Source organism: Microtus pennsylvanicus, chromosome 20, assembly GCF_037038515.1.
Source record: "Microtus pennsylvanicus isolate mMicPen1 chromosome 20, mMicPen1.hap1, whole genome shotgun sequence".
Classification (NCBI taxonomy): domain Eukaryota; kingdom Metazoa; phylum Chordata; class Mammalia; order Rodentia; family Cricetidae; genus Microtus; species Microtus pennsylvanicus.
This window is the reverse complement of record NC_134598.1, coordinates 36,625,847-36,647,726: the sequence shown is the minus strand read 5'-3', so window position 1 is coordinate 36,647,726 and position 21,880 is coordinate 36,625,847. Positions and strand designations below refer to the sequence as shown.

General features: G+C 49.6%; 1 protein-coding gene across 1 annotated transcript; it reads right to left on the bottom strand.

Moving 5' to 3' along the window:
* Positions 1-3,185: 3,185 nt before the first annotated feature.
* Positions 3,186-21,154, bottom strand: Nopchap1 (NOP protein chaperone 1). The gene is made up of 4 exons (XM_075954555.1): positions 21,021-21,154; positions 18,976-19,062; positions 17,736-17,872; positions 3,186-16,108 (listed from the first exon to the last, which is right to left on the bottom strand). Exons 1-4 carry the CDS (start codon positions 21,133-21,135, stop codon positions 15,890-15,892), a joined length of 558 nt encoding a protein of 185 aa, XP_075810670.1. The 5' UTR covers positions 21,136-21,154; the 3' UTR covers positions 3,186-15,889.
* Between the last annotated feature and the right edge of the window lie 726 nt (positions 21,155-21,880).

Sequence of the window (21,880 nt, the reverse complement as noted above, 5' to 3'; positions counted from 1 at the left end):
TTCACCTCCCTAATTTCTCAAACCTTATGTAAAGTAACAGCATTCCTTACGATTTTCACATCCCATACCACCCCAGTCTTAAAGACAGAATGAACAAACGAAGAGCTGCTTAAAAAACACCCTTGCTAAAACGTCACAGGAACTGTACCTTGACCGGGTAAAGTTCGCACCTCTGGCTCTTTGGGGGCACAATCCGAGGTACTGTAAGTACAGATGGAAGGTAAACCTTTTAGTTCGATTTGGTTTCAAGCTTCCAGTGCAAACAGAGAACAGCAGATCTGTCCTTACTGGGAGTTTTATTCCCAAATAAACAAACCTTTGACATGCTCCATTGTGGACCGCATTAACACATCTGTACTTTGGCGCCCACATGGACACAGTCCAGCTCCTGCTGCTCCCTGCTGCAGGACCCCATGCCTTTGACCTGCCCACCACCACAGTCCATGCCCACATGGCTCAGCTAAGCTACCTGCCAACCGCATGGATCCCACCCCCCATACCTTACCACAACCACACAACTTCCCAGAGCAGCACACAATCTCGAGGGTACTCTGGCCCGTATTCCATGAGGTCCATTATCGCCACCCAAGCAAGGATCTGTTGTTGAGGACCAGCTACCACCAGGCATGCTCAGATCAGGCCAAGCTCTAACCCCGGAAGCTCTAAGCCTGCATCTGGAGCACAGGCTTGCGTGCCACACTCTAATCTGCAAGTGATAGGATCTACTGGCCCTGGCTCTGTTAGTAACCTTGCGGCTCACAGGTGCAGGCAAGTTCTCGGTCCCCTGAGCTTTTGCCCAACCAAGCCTGCTCCATGTGAGAAAATACTGTTTTTAATGAAATTTGTTAGCACCTATTCTAGATCGTATAGATAATTCAGGTCTTGATCTGGGACCTCCCTTAGTGCAACAACTGTGACATCTGCTGGCCAACATCCTTATTACACCTTAACTCTCAGCCGCCAGAAGAACCAGCCAGCCAAACTGCCTCCACCTGCTGGCCAATCAACTTTATTACACTGCCACAAATTGTCAGAAAACTACAACTCAAGTGCGTTGGTTTAGTAACAAATACTAGATTTATTAAGGACTATATTTGAAATTGTAAACCAACCCCAAGGTAATTGCCGACAGTATCACCATCCAGAAACTTAACCTTTTCATTTCTACCATGGATGGATTTCTGGAAGAGCTGTATGACCTGCGTGGTACATATGCATTCATAGCCATCGTGTAAGCTAAAAGGGACAACAGGAGCAAGAAACCAACCAATCACTGAGCACCCTGACTCGGAACCCAGAGCCAGGGAAAGAAGCACATCCTAAATCTGAGACCTGAGCCAGGGGAAAAAAACAAACAAAAACAAGAACAAAAAAAAAAAACGTCTTTATCCCTGAACCCAGGACCAAAGAAACATGTCCTGATTCTAAAACCACTGGCAAACACACTTTATCCGGAGAATTAGAGTCAGTGAAAGAAATATGTCCTGGTCCTACGATTAGAATCAAAAGGTTAAAATGTACCAGTGAAAGAAACAATTTGGCCATGAAATCAGAGTCATATCTGCCACTGACCAATTAAACTGACCAATTTTCAGCGGGGAAAAACTGACCAATCCGTCTTCTCCCTGGGAAAACTCTGCCCCTAAGAAGCCCTATATAAGCCTCTCTGTGTGTATAGCTGAAGGTTTCCTTTTAGAATCTTGACAGAGGCAGACACTCACTTAGATTCTGCCTTCCCAAATTAGCAAGTTTCTCAAGAGTTTCGGGTGATGATCTTCATTTGCCAGTGCAGAATATCAGAACCTGGCTGGGACACCCAATGCCCTATGTGCCAGCAACTTGCACACTGGAAATCACAATGGCCCTCTGTGTGCTTCTCTATGCCACGCCACAGAGGTCCGGCCTCACCAACATCAAGTGAAACTGTGCCAGCCGTACCAGCCTTCGAACTTCTCAGCCTTGCAGAGGAGTGATGCTGCCCACACTTGGTATATCCCGTAACACTATCTGAGCCTAGGGTAAAGCTGCAGGTAGCGGTAACTCCATTACTTTTCTATTGGACACAGGAGCTACTTATCATGTTCTAGCATTTCACTTGGGCCTTACGTTCCTCTCACCAATTTCAGTTATAGTGGTAGACGGGACCCGTTCCTACCCACTTAAAACTTTGCCATTACCCTGCATTCTTGCAGGACAATTTTTCTCATTCTTTCTTACTGATGCCTGCCTGTCCAGCACCTTTACTGGGTCGAGATATCCTTAGCTAACTCTAGGTCTCCTGAACCTCAATGGACAGGACCTCACAGGACACCTGCCTTCTCACCTCCCGTAAGGAACACGTGCCTTGCGTTGATGTGATGACCGTACCCAGGATGCCTTTCCATACACTCCTCTTGCTGAGCGCGGACCCACTAACACCCAGCTCTCCCCTCCCCCACGCTGCACCATGCCCGCAGGAAGAAGCCAGACTTGAGACAACGCCCTTTTTCCTAAGAGAGCTGCCGCGGAAGCCCATTCTGCTCCTTCAGCGAACAGCCCCTAAGATACCAGCCCACTTGGGCTTTAAAAAGCCGCAGTGTGCTCTCTGCTCCTTCTCTTGCTTCTGGCTCCGCTTCCGGCTGCTAGACCATTCCTGTTCACTCAGAGGACTGCTGTCTAGGACAGTGAACTGGAAGCTTTACCCCAAAACAAACAACCCTTGTTGTTATTCTTTTGGTCCCTGCCCTAGCCACGCCCACTCCTTTTTAACCTCTGACCTCGCCCGCCACGGCTCTCTCTCCGTTTTCTCTCCGGGTGTGTGGTGTACACACGGGGCTTTGTCACTCTCCTCCTCTCTCTCCCTCCTTTTCTCTCTCTCTCTCTCTCTCTCTCTCTCTCTCTCTCTCTCTCTCTCTCTCTCCCTTTTTCTCTTTCCCTCTTTCTTAATAAATGTTTATGGCTATTTTCTGTGTTTATATGTCTGTTACCACCGCCACCACCAGCGCAGATTGTGCCTCCCCCGCTGGTGGGAAGCTGTAGCCGCTTTTCTCATGGCGGGCTCCGCCAGCCCACCCAGGTATATTTCTTTTTTTTTTTTTTTTTGTTTTGTTTTGTTTTGTTTTTCGAGACAGGGTTTCTCTGTGGCTTTGGAGCCTGTCCTGGAACTAGCTCTGTAGACCAGGCTGGTCTCGAACTCACAGAGATCCGCCTGCCTCTGCCTCCCGAGTGCTGGGATTAAAGGCGTGCGCCACCACCGCCCGGCCCAGGTATATTTCTTAAGAATAACACTTGTATTAATCATAATTCCAAAATCGTGTGGGATTGTTTTGTGACTTATGCCTTCAGAGAGCCTGTTAGTCAAGGTTATCTCCTCAGTTTCCTGTCATCCCTCATACAATCAGACTGGAATGCAAGTCTTGGTCTCTGGCCTCCATCTTTAGAGCCCCCACACCCCTCTGCCCGCCAAACCTTGAGCCTTCACCTGAGAAGGGGGAAGGCAGACTTCCAAACCTTGACCACTCCCCCGGTCTATTTAAACTGCTCCCTGGAAAGTCCCTTTGTGGCGTCTTCTCCCCCGCCCCAGTGGTGACATTCGTGGCTTCCCTGTTACCCATTAAACCTGGATATCCTTTAATTGGGCTTGCTTGTGATTCGGCTTGATTGAGATTTTTGAGTCAGCAAAGAGCTGGAGTTAGGAAAATTCTTAACAGGAGAACTTCAGTGAGAGACAGATACTTAGTGATGTTCCTCACAGGTCGAGCTGAGTGAGTGCTGTCCCCCAACAGATACTAGTACTTCTCAAGGGTCATCCTTCTAAATTTTCTTTTTAAACAAATGAATAGAGCATTATTCATATTGGAAGTAAAAAGCAAAAAGCTTTGGAATTTGAGTAAGAAGAGCACAAAGTCAGACTCAGTAACTTGAGACTTGTTCCTTGGTGGTCAAATCACACTATTACCCAGTAGCTGAGCTTCCTTATTCACAGCCCCTGGCTTTGCAACACTGTTGAAGGATAAAGAACAGGCAAGGCATGCTGTCATCTTAGTCTAGGCTCCGGTCTTGTCTTCTGGCTAGCTCAGGGCCGCCTCCTTTTGCTCCACCTAGATGTGAGGGACATGGCACCTGTCTATTGTGACTCCAGGCAAAGTCCACATACTTAATTGCTCCGTTCTGGCTGCTGCTAGGCAAACCAACTCTACCTAAGTGACTCCATTTGGGGGCTTGGTTGTATTTCAGTTTTTGACTCTTAAGGTACAAGGGGTGAAATTGGCTTCCATTTCTGGTGACAGGCATTGTTGTTGTTCTTCTGTTGCTGTTCTTCTTGAGAGTCGAAATGAGACACGAGGTGCAACGAACCCACGTGGAGAGGTTTATTGCGGGGAGGGTGGAGCGTGCCCGACAGTGAAGGGAGGAAAGGCGAGGGTGAACTAACGACCTTTCGGCTTTTAAAGGGGATCCCCACGCACTGCACGCAGGGGCCTTTGTGTCAGACGCTGGGTGCGTGTGCTCCTGGGAAAAGTGGTCTTCTGGGTCTGGCTGGCGATGCTGTACTCTGCGCCTGCGCACAGGAGCTTCCTGGGGAATAGCAGGCATAGCAAAGATCTTTGCTGTCTTTCAGGTGGTCAGAGTCCTCCCTTGGGCTGGGAACGAGTGCTCAGTAACTGGTCTACAATTGGCAACTGGAGCATAGTGATTGCTTAATCTTCACGTGAGGATCAAATCCCCCCCTCCCCCCCAATTTCTCTGTAGATCTGGAGCCTTCCTGGAACTCTCTGTAGACTAGGCCCGTCTTCAACTCACAGAAATCCACCTCCCTCTGCCTCCCTCAGTGGTGGTACTAAAGGCTTGCCACCACCGCCAGGTCCTTTGGCTAAATTTTACTGTTGTGTAATTTAATGAATTCCAAATATGATCACTGGTCTCTATGACATCAGATGTGATGTCATTACTGACATGCGCTCTTTCCTCAGGTCTGCAGAGCCTCATCCCAGCTGTTTCTTCTGCTCTTCCGCTTCACCTCTTCCCTGGATCTTTTCCTTTTTTCACAGAAGCACTGGTAGATCTGCTTCTCTGTCATGCTAGATCCAAATGACAGTGAATAACAGCCACGCACTGGGGGGCGTTTTCTTCATTGAAATTTTGCCCACAGAGTGTCCATGAACGGTGTGCTGACCGGCTTCTTGGGTCAGCTCCTGGTTTTTCGGTCGGGCTTGTTTCTTTGGTTTCCCGTTTTCCTCCTGTCCTTCCCGCACTCTGCTCCTACTGCATTCTTCCCAGTGTTGTTGCAGGTGACTGGTTTTTATTGATTTTTACTGAGCTCTAAATTTTTCTCTGCTCCCCTCCCTGCCTCTCCTCTCCCCCTTCAACCCTCCCCCAAGGTCCCCATGCTCCCAATTTACTCAGGAGATCTATGTAAGTCTCTCTTACTGTCCTCATTGTTGTCCAAGTTCTCTGGGATTGTGGCCTGTAGGCTGGGTTTCTCCATGTTTAAAAACCACCTATGCGTGAATACATGTGATAATTGTCTTTCTGTGTCTGGGTGATGTCACTCAAAATGATGCTTTCTATCTCCATCCATTTTCCTGCAAAATTCAAGATGTCATTTTTTTCTGCTGTGTAGTACCCATTATGTAAATGTACCACAATTTCTTCATTCTTCAGTCAAGGGGCATTTAGGTTGTTTTCAGGTTCTGGCTATGTCAAGCAATGCTGCTATGAACATAGTTGAGCACATGTCCTTGTGGCACGATTGAGCATCCTTTGGATATATACCCAAAAGTGGCATTACTTGGTCTTGAAGGAAGGAATTTCCTATTTTCCTAAGAAATGCCACACTGACATCCAAAGGGGTTGTACCAGCTTGCATTCCCACCAGCAATGCAGGAGTGTTCCCTTTTCCCCACAACCTCTCCAGCATAAGCTGTCATCAGTGTTTTTGATCTTGGTCATTCTTACAGGTGTAAGACAGAATCTCAAGAGTTGTTTTGATTTGTATTTCTCTGATGACTACGGATGTTGAATATTCCCTTAAGTGTCATTTCAGCCATTCTAGATTATTCTGTTCAGAGTTCTCAGTTTAGGTCGGTACTCCATTTTTTTATTCAATTATATGTTGTTTTGATGACCAATTTCTTGAGTCCTTTGTATATTTTGGGCCTGAGGAAGCAAGCTCCACGAGAGGAAAAGCCAGGTTGCTTTTTTTTTTTTTAAAAAAAAAACAAGATTCCAATTTTTTGGTTTTGTGACCTTCTTGATGCTCATACTTGAGTACACTTTCGGATCAGTCCTTGAATGCTTTTGGAAGTCCAAGGTCAGAAGGCTCCCAAAGATGATGTTCTCTCTGGAGAGTCCCCGAAGCCACATGAAGGTCCCCTTTCTAAACTTCAGCTAGAAACAACTGCATAGTCTTGCAGACTCCATCATCCATTGGCTTTCAGAGGACACTGCAATCAACTGCTGTGTCCATAATTCCAGAACAATGAACTTCACCCAAAAGCCATGCTGAACTCTACTGGACTGGGAATCCCATATGAAAGAGGATTATCTTTTTGTAAACTAAAAAACCCTCCTGTGAGGTCTGAGGAGACAACTTAGGTGCACCTGGACGAGGTCAGATGCACTGTCAAGATGCACCCCAGATAAGTACTGGCAATCGACAGACCAACTTTCACACTTCTTCCCCTTCCTCAACTCCCAGAACCTAAGAAAACTTTTCTCCCTTAAGTCAACTTTATCATCTGCTCTCGACATCTTGCCAGGTCCCACAGGGCCTGGACAGCGGAGTGAAACAGCCAACTATCTCAGCTTTTTCAGGGCCCCTAAGAAGGCAGGAATGGGTGTTCAGGGCTCGGCACCCTCATTCCACCTCACCTGCTACTCAAAGTTCCTCACCTAATTATAACCCACAAAAGGGAGAAAGGCTATTGGTTAGAATTATGCTGTCCTGCGCACTTGCAGATCTAGCAGAATGTCACCAGTCAAAATCACTCCCTACAAACAGATGATTTATAGCATTTAAGGCACATTAGTGTGCCCAGGGGACACAGCTGAACCCACTGACAACATCTCCGCAGACAGGCGTTGTCAGCATTCAGGCAGATACCCGGCCAGTCCAAGGTCCTACTGCCACTACGTCACTAACAGTCTGTTCGAATGCACTACATTACAGTATAGTCTCTGAGTATGCACCTAGCCCTCATTAAAAGTGAGTTCCACCCGTTCCCCTGTACCTTTTCCACCACTCCTCCAAAGAGGCAGGAAGACCTCAGTGCCTCTCCCTTTCAACTGCCTCCCTTTTTTAAAAAAAAAAAAAACTTATTTATTATGTATACAGGGTTCTTCCTGCACACATGCCTTCAGGCCAGAAGAGGGCACCAGATCTCATTACTGATGGTTGTGAGCCGCCTTGTAGATGCTAGGAATTGAACTCAGGACCTCTGGAAGAGCAGTCAGTGCTTTTAACCTCTAAGTCATCTCTCCAGCCTCCTCCCTTTTCAACAATAAACCTCCAACAAGAGTTTTTTGTACAGTGTGATTTGTCCTCACAACATCTAATGAACAGCAGCAATGCTGAGACGGTTACTAAAGTTAAGTCTTAAATCAAGGGCAGTACACATGAGTTACTCACAAGGACCCACACAGAGAGGTACAGAAAGGGAACAGAGGAAGGCTTGCAGAGAATCACAGCCTTTTCTATCTGGGAAGGTGGAGCAAGTGTTGATGCTCTGTTGCTTCCTTAGCCTATCAGGTTTGTACCCCAGTACCTGATTACCAACCCACTGCCCATCAAAACAGCCCCCAAACCATCACTGTAGCTGGCTGCCCCTTCTAAAAGCTCAATGCTGCAGACAGTGCTGTAGACAAACTGGTAAGGCATTCAACAGACAATGTGCTGAAGTTTAGGATGGTGATCTCTAAGTTTTCCCCTTAAATAAATAACCCTTTCATTATCCTAATTCTGAACTGGTTTGAGATTATTTTACAGCATCAAGTGGTGCCCAACGTTTCATTTTAGAATCCCCCGGCTCTGCTGCCTGCAGCCAGCTCGGAGTGTGCCAAGCTTGGCGGTGAGCCCTTCCTCAGCAGGCCGTGGCCTGTGCATAGAGCCAGCAGTTCAATAGAGAATCTCGCACAGCTGCCTTTCTTGCTAAGAAGCAGCTACAGATCACTGTATTTTCTCTTTACACACCTTGTATTGGCTTCAAGTCCCCATGCACTGTAATGTTTGCCTCCCGCAAGGACACAGCACAGACATTTGGGTGAGACGGAGCTTCCCTGGTCTGAGGCAGCCATTCCGCTGGTGGGTACCCCACCCACCACTACCCTGAATTACCCACAGTGTGGCCTGCAGCAAGCCTCAAGGAAATGAGCCGTTTAACCATAACATTCAAGCTCTGTGACTCGACCAGACTGTTATGGTTTTCATCTCTTTAAGAGGCAACCCACGCCCACTCCCGGAGCCAACCCCCACCACCTTAGCTTCTCTGTCTTCCTTTCAGCGCACACGTTCCCTGCAATCCCTATCTCTGTCCTCTTCTCTCTTCCCTTTCTCCCCCTGCCCCTCCTCTAAGTAGTAAATATCCAATTCTAGTCTGTATGATGTATCTGTCCATGTGCCTTCTACCCACCACCTGCTCACACCCCCAGGCTCACTGGGACCACCCCGCCAGGGACCAGCCACCAATAGTCTCTGCCTGGGACTAGCTGCTCTGTGGGCCCGCTGCCTACTGCCGCAGGGGATCTTGCAGCATTTTTAACAGACTCTCTCCATGTTCCTTCCCGTGCACAGGCGGGCCAGCTGGGGACACATGGAACCCGGGGGTCATCTGAGCGCCAACCTCTAAGCACACCAGCAGCTTTGTTGGTGAGTTTTCCCCTTCCAGTCAGCTAAACCGTTTCTCTGAACCCAAGGAACTGACACTGAGCTCCCAGCAATCCTATGGCGTTCCTACAAACGAGGGGGAGGGGGTGGGAATCCGCTCCAACCACAGCCTTCACTGCTACAGTAAAGCCCTGTGCTGACATTCATCTCTAGTTGCTTTCCATAGCAGGGTAGTGCTCCCACGTTAGCTTTCCATACCTAGAAGTTTTAGAACAATCAAGGGTAGTGCTCCTGCGTTAGCTCCGCATACATGGAGCAGTGCTTTTTTACTGTGGGGCACGGAATCCTTGGCATTTTTATCTCTTCTATTTGCTCACTCCTAAGTGGTCCCCGCTATGAGAGCATCCAGGACTGACTCAAGCCTCTCGCTTCAAGTCACCCAGATGGGTGACAGTCGGCTTCATCAACACCCTGGGGGCCTGCAGAGAGAAGATCTTCTCCTACAGGCCTTGCGGTGTTGCAGTTTTTGCAGGTTTTTGTGTTTTCAGCTATGGAATGAATACAAAGCCTCACACTATCAGCCACTGACCCGTGAGTACTCTGCCAGTGTCCCGCCGGCTCTGCTTTCCCTCAAACTATCGGTCACCAATCCGTAACCTTCTGCTGGTGTCCGCTGGTGCCACTTTCCCTTTTGCTGAGCAGCCCCTACCCCACGCACTCAAAATGCTCTTTTCCTCTCACTCCCCCAATCAAGTCCCCCTCCCTCGGCAGCCCAAAGAGCTATCAGGGTTCCTTGCCCTGTGGGAAGTCCAAGGACCACCCATCTCCATCAAGGTCTAGTTAAGGTGAGCATCCAAACTGCCTAGGCTCCCACAAAGCCAGTACATGTAGTAGGATCAAAAACCCTTTGCCATTGATCTTGACTTCTCAGTAGTCCTCATTGTCCGCTATGTTCAGCGAGTCCGGTTTTAGTCCATGCTTTTTCAGACCCTGCACTTCTAGCTTCTAAAGGCAGGCACAGGTGATTGGACCCTTGGTCACGCCCAGCGTGATCCACGTGGGACTCAACTAAAGCCCTTGTGCGCATGTGCAGGTCGCGTGTGACAGTCATGCCAACCCCCTGTGTGCATGCGCTAGGCGCGGGTCGCCTGTCATCTGTGTCATCAGCGTGACAGACATGCCAACCCCCTGTGCACATGTGCCTGGCGTGGTCGTCCGTCATCAGCGTGTGACAGACATGCTAACCCCCTGTGCACATGTGCCTGGCGTGGGTCGCTCGTCATCAGCGTGTGACAGACATGCTAACCCCCTGTGCACATGTGCCTGGCGTGGGTCGCTCGTCATCAGTGTGTGACAGACATGCTAACCCCCTGTGCACATGTGCCTGGCGTGGGTCGCTCGTCATCAGTGTGTGACAGACATGCTAACCCCCTGTACGCATGTGCCTGGCGTGGGTCGCTCGTCATCAGCGTGACAGACATGCCAACCCCCTGTACGCATGTGCCTGGCGTGGGTCGCTCGTCATCAGTGTGTGACGTAGCCATGCCAACCCCCTGTACGCATGTGCCAGATGCGGGTCGTCCGTCATCAGTGCATGACAGTCACGCCAACCCCAGCATTTAAAAGCTGGACACGCCACCTTTACTCTCTCTGTACACCGTTTCCCAGGCGTGTGCATGTTCCCTCCTAATAAACTCCTAAGTGGGTTTTGTTCGCATCCCGTGTTTTCTTCTCACCCACGTCTGATCATTTCACCCCCATCTTTCACCCAGGGCTCGGCACAGTGACGCGTGCCTTTATTCCCAGCACTTAGAAAGCCAAGAGTGCGTGTGAGATCAAGGCCAGCCCAGTCCACAGCTGACTCGAGATAAGCCTCAGCTACAGTGAAGGACCCTGAGCCCAGAAGTAATTAGGAAAGCAATGCACAGCAGACCGAAGACCTTCATTTAAAACCTGAGGCTGCTCCAGGAAAACACATCTCTTTAAGATGTTTAGTGTAGGGGCTGGAGAGATAGCTCAGTGGTTAAGAGCACTGACTGCTCTTCCAGAGGTCCTGAGTTCAATTCCCAGCAACCACATGGTGGCTCACAGCCGTCTACAATGAGACCTGGCGCCCCTCTCTGGCATGCGGACACACATGGAAGGAATACTGTATAAATAAATAAATCTTAAAAAAAAAAGATGTTTAGTGTATGGAAGAACTTTCTAAACATTATTCCAGAAACACAAAAAACAGCCTTGATAACAAACAGCAGGAACTACATGAAACTAAATTTTCTTTATATCAAAAGACATCAACAGCCCACAAAATGGGAGAAAATCTTTACCAAGTATACTCAGAAGGCTAATATCTAGAACTTACAAACAACTAAGACAAATTAAAAGCAATTCTGACAAACGAATGGTCTAATACAATGAGTTCTCTAAAGCAGAAACACATATCCCCCAAGTATTTTTTTGTAAAATGTTCAAGTGGGCAGTGGTGATGCACACCTTTAATCCCACCACCTAGGAGGCAGAGGCTGGTGGATCTGAGTTCCAGACCAGCCTAGTCTACAGAGTTCCAGGATAGTCAGAGCTACAGAGAAACCTGTGCACGTGTCTAGCCACATCCATTATGGAAATCATGGAGGTATTACAAAAAATTAAAACCAGATCTACCACGACCCAGCTCTACCACTCCTGGGTCTAGACCTAAAGGGCTCCATATACAGGAAACAGACATTTGCACATCGGTGTTTCTGCTTCCAAAGCAGCAAGGACATACAACCAATCTAGTTGTCTATCAGCAGTGAACAGATAACAAAAGTGTGATAATATACACACATCAGAACACACTTTAGTTTTGAATAAAAAGAAAATAAAATTTGCAAAAAAATGGGCATAAAAGAAGAAAATCTTCCTATTTTCCCTCATGTAGAGATCCCAACCTGTAATGTGTGAAGGGGAAGCCCCAGCCAATCACCTTGTTTGTAGGTCGGGTACCCCTTATGCCAATATTTACCTATAAATCTGGCAGGTGTGCTCCCCACCTCTTTGTTTGCTGCTCTTTGCTAGAACCCTGGCTTTGTAAGCTCCGCCCTTTTTTTCCCCTTATTAAAGCGGAATATTTTAAATTAAAACTAGTCTGATTAATTCTATTTGCCGGTCGTTTACGCCCCTTCAAATATGACATAAGCAAACCGGTGTGGTCTTAAAAGTCAGTAATAACCAGTGGTGAGGACAGACAGATGGGACAAAAGGACAAGGGAGCGGAAAGGAGTTTGAAGGATAGAACCACACAAGATCAGGGTACTGAGGGTAGGGAAGGTAGAGGACAGATTTATTCAAATATAGCAAGAACGATGTTAATACTTGAAAGCCTGTGGGTTTGTTGACAGACATAACTGACCTGACTGTCACTGAGAAGTCCCACAGCCCTTGTAGCAACGGACCACTCTGGAATGGGTCTACCTTCCCCCACTTCACCAGTTTCCAGCTGCCCATCCCTGCACAACCTGATGGGGAGGCGTCATTAGGACACAAGGGGCCCAGGGTTTGTTTCCGTTTTCAGACAGGGACTTGGTGTGCAACCCAGGCTGACCTCCAATTTTCAGTCTCCTGCCTGAAGGTTAGGACTATAAGAATGTGCCAGCAAATGCTTTGAACAATTTTTAAGAAGTGTAATTTATTCATTTTTTGATAATTTCATACATGTAAACAATCCATCCTGCTCATCAGCACCCCAACGCCCCATCCACTCCCAACATAACCCCTTTCCCTCCGAAGCTTTGCATGAACTTAAGACTCTTGTCAGACAGTTTAAATGACTGTGGTCCTAGTGCCCTGAGGTTTACCTTCGAGAACCGGTCCCTGGGGCCTACCCCTCCTCAACAGTTTTCAGTGGGCTTCATTTCACTGGCAGACAGGGGTGTTAAGCCCAATATCCACAATACTGGAGCCACCGCTGGCCAAAGAGGGAAATCCTGAAGCAGGTGGGTCCAGCAGGGTGCACTGAGAGTAAAATCAGCATATCCAACAGGGGATGTTGGAGGACCTTTTGCCAAGTCTCTAAGGTGTCACAGAATCAGACTGCAGAAATGGCACGAATGCATAAATGGCAGCCGACATTTAAATAAAGACACCACGTGCACATAAATGGTGCTTCCAGCAACCACAAGGCTGTTGAATAAAAACTTCAATGGCAGGGGTGGTCTACCTTCCTAGCTGTTGCTTGCCAGGGAAATGGATCCCAGAGGTTCCCACACTAGACCTGGGTGTGTAGCTGAGAGAAGTGGTTATCTACCCATTGCTAACAACAACACAGGATATGCCTTCAGGAGACTAGAACACCAACCCGGGACTGGGGATACACTGCATCCCCAGTGGTTAGCTGTCAGCATCAGGGGGCGCTGTTCAGGCCATACAGCCTCATTTGGCTATGGACCCCAAAAACCCCATTACCTGCTTATTACACAGGTAACAGCAGGTTCAGCTGTGGTGCCATCAGCACAACAAGTACAGTCAACAATCTTCCAGTTGTATGTCCTCCCCGTTAGAATGCTCATTAGGTCACAAACGTACATCCAGAGACAGCCACCGCTTTGCTAAACAAAACATATACCCCATTACTGTGGCAGTTCAAGAGAGAAAGGTCCTAGATGGTGGACCTTTGCAGGCGGTTGTGGCGCACGCCTTTAATCCCAGCACTCGGGAGGCAGAGACAGGCAGATCTCTGTGAGTTCGAGACCAGCCTGGTCTACAAGATCTAGTTCCAGGACAGGCTCCAAAACCAGAGAAACCCTGTCTCGAAAAAAAAAAAGAGAGAAAAATTAGGAGGTGGGGCTTCTTGGAAAAGGTGTGTCACTAGGGGTGCGCTTTTCAAATTTCAAAAGCTCAGCCAGGCCCAGTCTCATTCTCTGCCTCCGGCTTGGGTAAGAGATGTGCTGCTACGGAGCTCTGCCTGCCACCCTCCCCCCCACGAGGATCACAGACTCACCCTCTGAAACTGTCAGGAAGAAACCAACTGAAGTCTCGGTTTTACAAGTTGCCTTGGTCATGGCGCCTCTCCATAGAAATAGAAAGTAAGCTAAGACAATTGTCCTCTGAGTACTTGTGCACTGGAGTCAGCTGTGGCTGCCTCTTCTTGCACCGGGCGGCAACCACTGTAAACCATGGTGACGGCAAACCGACAACTGCACACACGACGGACTCTCTAGTCAGGTAGGTGTGCCACGGAACACGCTTCTTTCTGGGCATCATGAAACTGGACCTGATCCAGTGGGTGCACAGTGGCTGCCTCCTTTAAGTTGCGAAAGGGCACCAGGTAAACAAACAGCAGCCATGTGTGGGGCTTTCTATTCCCATGCGAGGGGACACACCTAGAGCCACTCCTAGGCCCTCTCTGAGCGGTCAGTCACCTCCTATAACCTAGCTATCCCAGGTCAGCCGCTGACCACCGCCGGGTTCTAGAGAACCTTCCCCCCACCTGTCTTTACAACATAGGTGATCCCTAAGGATGTTCCTGCCACCTTTCCTCTCTGAGATACAACTGTAACCAAGTACGCAGAGGGAAATGGATCGGCCTCCAACACGCCTTCCCTTTGTAATTATGCACAAGCTTCCCAAATACGGAGTCCAGCGTTTGTTGGGGAGCATGTCCAGTTTGAAAACTATACAATCTGTTCTCCTGCACATGGTAAAAAAGAACGCTTTACTCTTTTACGCCTGTGCTGTGGCTCTGCAGCTTGGCACTCACCAAGGTGTGAAGCCATTATCTGTCACAGGAATACCCAGTCCCTAAGCAAGGGCCCTATGATGGCAATATAAGCAAAGCCCTGGCTAAGCTTATTACCAAACTCAGAACTACACCCATCAGATGTCTCTTCAGTCTAAAATTCTGGTAAATAGAAAAACACCACACAGCTGTGGTCAGGATGTGTGCAGTCACTGGATAACAGAGAACCCAATTAAGACACAATACTTGGTCGTGCAGGATGCTTTTGACCACTGGCTCAGGAGTGTGTGCCCTTCTGACAGCCTGGATCTCCTGGTTTGGTACAGCAGCCCAATGGCTCAGTTCTCAGGGGAAATAGTATCTCTAAGGCTCAGGGACGAGAGAGGAAGAAGATGCATGAAAGCGCCAAGAGCTGGGGGGGGTGGGGGGGGACTGGGTTCAGGGCTGATGCCCTAACCTGTCCTTACTGTGGAGGAGCAGCAGCTGCCAGAGGACCAACTAGAGACCCAGGGTCAGAGGAGGCGTCAGCAGCACACAGAATGTCAAGCCACCTAGGTAGGTGAGAGCTGTTGCTATGCCCTCCAGGTAGCTAGGACCTGGTCCTACACTCAAGTCGCCTGGGGCGGGGAGGGGGGGTACCTCCTCTTCTCACCTCGGGCACTAGTCCTCATAAATCAGTACCACTGGTTCAGAACAGCTACCCAAGTCACAGGAGAACTGGAGTCATTCTTTAGGCTGCGGCACCATTACAGTTTGAAGACAATGTTTACATGAATTCATACACCAACATATACACAGTGATATAGCAGGTATTTGTAAACACTAAACCTCTTCACGGCAAGAGCAAAGGTCAGTCTACCCTCACAGGATGTCAATCACATGCTGTCCATTACAGAACTTTAAAAGGCAGCTTTGGTTTTTGTGAATAAAATAAAATAAAAACACCTTCAATGGCAGGGGGCCATTATCCTGGGCTGGTCTCTAGTACCCGGTTCCTATATAACAAACTGGAACCTGCTTTGGTACAGGAACAAACCAAACTCTAATTTGGAAGTGGGAATTTTGTAACCAATACCCTGCTTTTAGCATGAATGAGCTTCAATGAGTCCCAGACCTCACAGTTCAGACCATACCAACTTGGGCAAATATCTGCATGTAGCCAATCCAGTGATTTCTTCCATATTTCCCTTCTCAGTTTCCAAGGGCACAACCCTCCCTGCAGTCTGAACACTTTCTATGTACAACACCCCCAAATTTGTGAATTTTCCTTTTTGACAGTTAAGGCGCCATAGGGACCTTGAAGCCCAGGACCCTGGGGGCCGCCCTCCCCACAGGTCGCAGGTGTGGTTCCTGCCTCTCTCCGTCCCTCTACCTCACTGCTTCTTCTTTTTACTTGCCGGACTGTCTAGCACTTCAATCTTGCCTCTGCCACCTTCTGCACTCGGAAGCTTTATGTTGTCCACAGTGACTTCGGAGGGGGTGCAGTCTTCATCTTCGGACTCTGAGCTGTCCACGGAGCTGTCAGAGGAGCTCTCTTCTGAGCTGTCCTCTTCCTTTGAATCTGACCGATTCATCTCGAATAAGGCCACATCCTGCAGAAAGTGTCAGGTTGAGAACTCTACTTCAGGGCAGTTCTGTAACATTTTCTAATAAAGTGGCAGGGTTGGCTCAGTGATCAGGGTGCTTACTGATGATCTTCCAGAGGACCCAGTCCAGGTCCCAGCACCCATTACCAAGCTTCAGAAAATCTAACCCTTTCTTCTAGTTCTTCTGACCCTCACAGCCACGCACATTGGTAACAGACACACACACTGACATGCACACAAAAAATAGTAATTCTTAAATAAAAGCAGAAGGAATTACTAATATTTATTATAGATTCTTGAGCACGGGTTGGGCTGTGAGCTTAACACGAACAGCAGGTAAACGCTTTCGGTGGCCAGAAGACATCAGAGCAAAGTCAGGGTCAGTTTGAAGGGTTTATTTTACTTATGTTGTTAAAAAGGCTCCTCCTGGCAGCGCTTGAATGCACTGCTTTTTCAGAGGACCTGGGTTCAATTCCCAGCAACCATCTGGCTCACAACTGTCTTTAACTCCAGGGGATATCACACCCTCATACAGACATGCCGGGGAGACACCAATGCACATGGAAAAAAAAGTCCCTCCTGCCTAGTACACACCCAACACCATTCTCAATAAGAACGGACTAGAGCAGTGGGCCTCAGCCTTCCTAATGCTGTGACCTTTAATACAGTTCCTCGTGCTATAGTGACCCCCAGCCATAAAACTATTTCATTTCTACTTCGTAACTGTAATTATGCTATTGTTAGAATCATAATGTAGGGGCTAGAAAAATGACTCAGAGGTTAATGTAACTGGCTGCTTATAGGTTCTGAGTTCAAGTCCCAGGAATCACATGGTGGCTCACAATCACCTATAATGGGGAGGGGTCACAATGTAAGTGTCTGTGTTTTCTGATGACCTTAAGCAAGTGGAGGCCCACAGATTGAGAACTGCCAGGCTAGAATCAGGCATCCCATCAAACACCTCAGACTTAACAAGAGATAGGAACATTGGCCATGGTAACACAGCTACAATCCCAACCTCTAACCCCAGCAATGGGGAGATTGACAGGACAGTTTGAGGCCAACCTAGGCCTCAGGTAAGGCCTGGACACCCAACTCCATTCCCTCAAGAACACCCCACAGCTCCTGCATTAATGAGATTTACATTTCTGAGCGAGGACCAGCAAATTATACCCGGCAGGCTGGATCCCATCTGCTCCCTGGTTCTATCCAGCTCCTGAACTAAGAATGGTTCTTATACCCCCAAGAAAGTGGCTGAAAAGGGGAAAAATTTAAATATTGAATGAAATACAAAATTGTAGCCTACTGCAAGCTTTTGCCACCAGAGAGCCCCAGGCACAACTTCCTACCATGAAAAAAACACTCCCCCTGAACTTCGAGTCAAATGCATAGCCTCTTGCCTTAAAAAGGCTTTAGTGGCCATAACATACAATGTCCCGCTTTCTTGTTGATGTCAACAGCTGTGCCCGGCACTGAACAGCACGTGAAACAGGGCAACAGAGACAGCACAGCCTATGAGAAATGTTCGACAATTTAAAAACCACATTTTACTTTAGAGTAAAATTTCCCATTATCTTCCCCCATTTCGTGGCAAGTATACTAATCCCATCATGTGAGTCAACAGGGCAGTTACCATCTGTACGATGTTCCCGGATGTCCCCTCGGTGTTTTCAATATCGAAGCGATCCGCTGGAGCAACCGCCATTTCCTTCCGAAGCTTTTCATTGGCCTGGGCCAGCTGTGGGAGGAACGCCTGCACTTGGTCTAACACTGGAGAGCAAACACAGAATGCAGCCATGTTAGTCAAGTCCAGACTCCACAACTCCTGGTGAACACTGCGGAGGAGCGCGGCAATGAACCCATCAACAACTCAGGCCCAGCTTCTGAGCTGCCTCGTGTGGGAGGGTCAGAGGGGTCAGCTCAGATGGCTGGGGACTGAACCAGGGCCTTGCTTTTGCCAGGCCAAAGGCTCTACCCACCAGTCACAGTCCCAGCCCCTCTTTGGGACTCCCAGAGCAACAAGCCCACACGATTCAGCAATTGTTATTCAAATGTTCTGTTTCTCTTCCACCCTGAAAGTATAAAATTCTAGAAAGTTGGCATTCCACCAAGGGACTGAGAAAACAGGCAGAATGACCTAATGGATCTAAGAGCGCCTGATCCTTACAGTAAGGCTTACAGGGAGTTCAGGGCCAACCTGAGCAACATAGACCCTGAGTCGGAGAATTCTGCCAGGCGGTGTTGTTGCACACCTTTAATCCCTGCACTCAGGAGGCAGAGGCCAAGATCTCAAGTTCAAGACCAGCCTGGTCTACAGACTGAGTTCCAGACCAGGCTGGGATTAAAGGTGTGCTCCACCACCGCCCGGTTTACTATCTTAAGAGCCTTATGTCATTTAAGAAAATATTTTATTTTAGGAGGGAATGCTTCAGTTCTGAGGACACTTCTGTAACACAGGCTACACAGGGGCTACACAAGCTGCATCAAAGCAAAACCGTTAACAATAGTGTTCCCCAGAACCGTATTTAATATTCCAGATCATGTGAACGGTAAGCGCTTTTCCAAACAATGAGTCTTGACTACTGTTCAAGCTGGTCTCCAACATGCTACCGTTCTCCTGCCTCAGCCTTCCCACTGCACCGCAGCCAGCAACAGTACTTTCAGTTTCAAAAAGGAAAAAAATGTATTTTGAAAAAAATCTTCAGGCAGATTATGATGAGCAATTTTACTCCTTAGACAAGGATTTACACAATACAAGACTGCGGTATCTGACTCTGTGGTCTGACATGAGCCACGACATCCGATCCCATCAAATGTGAGTTAATTGGCCTAAACTGGGGGAGCGCCCCCTAGAGTGGAAAGGCTGCACTTACAAGGGCTCCTCTGCATCCGAACTGTTTGAACAGTAGAGGTCTTCCTGGGCTGGGGCTTAGAGCTGATGAGCAACTGGTCCCAGATACCTGAAAATACACACAATTGACACCATGAATGCAGCTGAGCCAGGAGTGCCGCTCAGCCACGGATGACCCTAGCACTTCATAAGAATGAGAGGGGACCATCAGTAACAGCTCCTGGGACTGTCTTCAACCTGGACCATTCCATACCCGGGGGTAGAAGGGACAAATACACTCTCCAACATTGTGATTCTTTTATGTACAAACCAACTGTCCATCCCATACACTGACCGCTCAAGCCTTTTCACGCACAGAAAACTCTCTTTACTTTCTAAATCAAAAATCCCGTCACTCTCAATGGAGAGATGACCCGGGAGACTTGGAATGCTCCTTAAAGCCTAGTGCTTTGATTAGTGTTACGTTCGGAGCAAAGCCAGAGCTTGGGGTCAATATCTAGCTTTGCTGTTCCCAGCCAGTGACTACCACCATGCCGGTTTTTTCCTACATAAAGCGGGGTCCTAAGGATACTTCCGCAGGCGTCGGGGATGCGGGGAGGCTTGAGCTGGTTAATTTCTGACACTACCACTCTCTACACAAGCTTTGGCAATCGGGAGTGCAACTCCCTCAGACACACTTCGTTCTCAAAAGGTTCCCACGATACTTAATACGCAGACACAAAAACTTTTATGTTTTTATGCGTTCGTTAAAGTTCTATGGGTAGCCCCACCTGTTTGAAACAAAATGTGAAAACGGAGGCCTTAAAAGCTACTTTTATAAAAAGTCCCACTGCGGAGTAGGGATTTGAACCTACAATTTCCATTCTGTCTCCCTCCGCCCGCCTCTGGCTCCCAAATGCTGGATTTAGGTCTGAGCCCCCACACCTGGCTGAACCCATGCTTTTCTCTTCTGTACCACACTATCTGAAATGCTGAGAGGATTTCCCGCACACGCGTCTCCCTCCACCAAGGTGACAATGAGGAGGGCGCGCCTAAAACGAATATTAAAAATGGTACCTACCATCCTGGCCAAGCTATCCCAGGTTTTCCCTGTAGCATTCCCTAAGAACTGCCCGGCCTGTATCACCGACAACCCCCAGCGACCCCTAACAGTGTTCCGGTCTCCTCGGAACACTCCCCCCGCCCCCGGGCCACGTGTCCCCGCCCCCGGAACATCTCTGACTCCTCAGCATCCCCGCCCCCCAAGTTCCAAGGCTCTACAGTATCCCCGCCTACCCGCTACCCGGGAGCGCCCCGTGCTCCTCAGCATGCCCGCCCGCCCCGCCCCGCCCCCCCCTCAACGCCTCAGGCTTCTCAGTATCCAGGGCTCCGCAACAACTCCGGCCCCATAGCGTCCCGGGCTCCTAGGCATACCTGGCCCCGGAACCCCGGGCTCCGCAGTACCTCGGCCTCCGGAGCGTCCCGGGCTCCTAGACATCCCCGCCTCCCCGCGCCCCGGAGCATTCCCGGTCCCCCGGAGCACCCCTGTCTCCCAGGCACCCCTGGCCCCGGAACCCAGGGCTCCGCAGTACCTCGGCCTCCGGAGCGTCCCGGGCTCCTAGACATCCCCGCCTCCCCGCGCCCCGGAGCATTCCCGGTCCCCCGGAGCACCCCGGTCTCCCAGGCACCCCGGGCTCCGCAGTACCACGGCCTCCGGAGCGTCGCGGGCTCCACAATACCACGGCCTCCGGAGCGTCCCGGGCTCCGCAGCATACCCGCCTCCGGAAACATTCCCGGTCCCCAAGAGCGCCCCGGCCCCACAGCGTCCCGGGCTCCTAGGCATCCCCGGGCCCGGAGTGCCCCGGCCTCTTAGGCATCCCTGGCCCCGGAGCCCCGGGCTCCACAGTACCTCGCCCTCCGGAGCGTCCCGGACTCCGCAGCATCCCCGCCTTCCGAAGCATTCCCGATCCCCAGGAGCGCCCCGGTGTCCTAGGCATCCCTGGCCCCAGAGCCCTGGGCGCCACAGTACCCCGCCCTCCGGAGCGTCCCGGGCCCCGCCAGCCCAGAGGTCCCTCCACCGCCGCTCACCTCGCGAACCCGAGCTCCCCGCGGTCAGGAGCTCCCTGGACACCGTGACCTGCGAGCGATCCCCAGAAGACGACGAAGCTGCGGGAGCAGAGACGCGCTCACCGTGCAGCTCCATGCTTGCAAGACAGCACGAGAGAAAGAAACCCGGATGGGGAAAGGCACGGGTCGAGGGGCGGGGGCGGGAGGCGGGACCAAGGCGGCAATTGGCGGAAACCGGGAGTTGGGCGGGGACAGTGGGAGGAGCGGGGCGAGACCTCGTGCAGGAGGCGGGGCTGAAGCGTGGGCAGCTGGGGACCGGAAGCGGGGGGGGGGCAGCGTGGGCGGAGAGCCGGGGAAGCACGCGTGGGGCCTGATCCGCCCCCGCCGAGGGTCGGGCAAAAACAATCTTCCTTGTTTTTGTTGGTAAAGACTCAGCCGCTCTCTGTTTAGCCCAACGAGGCCTTTGTCTTTCTATTTTTGTTGTTGTTTGGGGAGGAGGTTTCTGTGGTCTTGAGTTTGCAGCAATCCCGCTTTAGTCTCCAAAGGCCAGAATTATGGGTGGGAGACACCACGCCCAGCTTCTCTATTCTGTTCTTAAACTATATATAATTTTGTCATCCTGGCCTAGGTTGATCTCAGACTAACCATTTTCCCGCTTCAGTTCCTGTGTGTTTAAATCTACCAGCGCTAATCATCATACTTGGTTTCAATTATTTGTAAAATGAAATCTTGCCAAGTTACTCAGGTTGGTCTGGTAATCAAGGTCCCCCTATGTCACTCAGCCTCCTAAATAGTTTAGATTACAGACCTGGACTAGCGGACCCAGCTAAATTTACTATAGAATTGCAAACACTAAGTTCAGCATCTCGAGTACAGTTTTT

Coding starts and splice junctions, on each gene's coding strand:
- Nopchap1 (XM_075954555.1), bottom strand. CDS start 21,135: ATGGAGCTGCACGGTGAGCGCGTCTCTGCTCCCGCAGCTTCGTCGTCT. Junction 19,063..21,020: donor GGGGAGCTCGGGTTCGCGAG/GTGAGCGGCGGT, acceptor GTGTATTTTCAG/GTATCTGGGACCAGTTGCTC. Junction 17,873..18,975: donor TCGGATGCAGAGGAGCCCTT/GTAAGTGCAGCC, acceptor TTTGCTCTCCAG/TGTTAGACCAAGTGCAGGCG.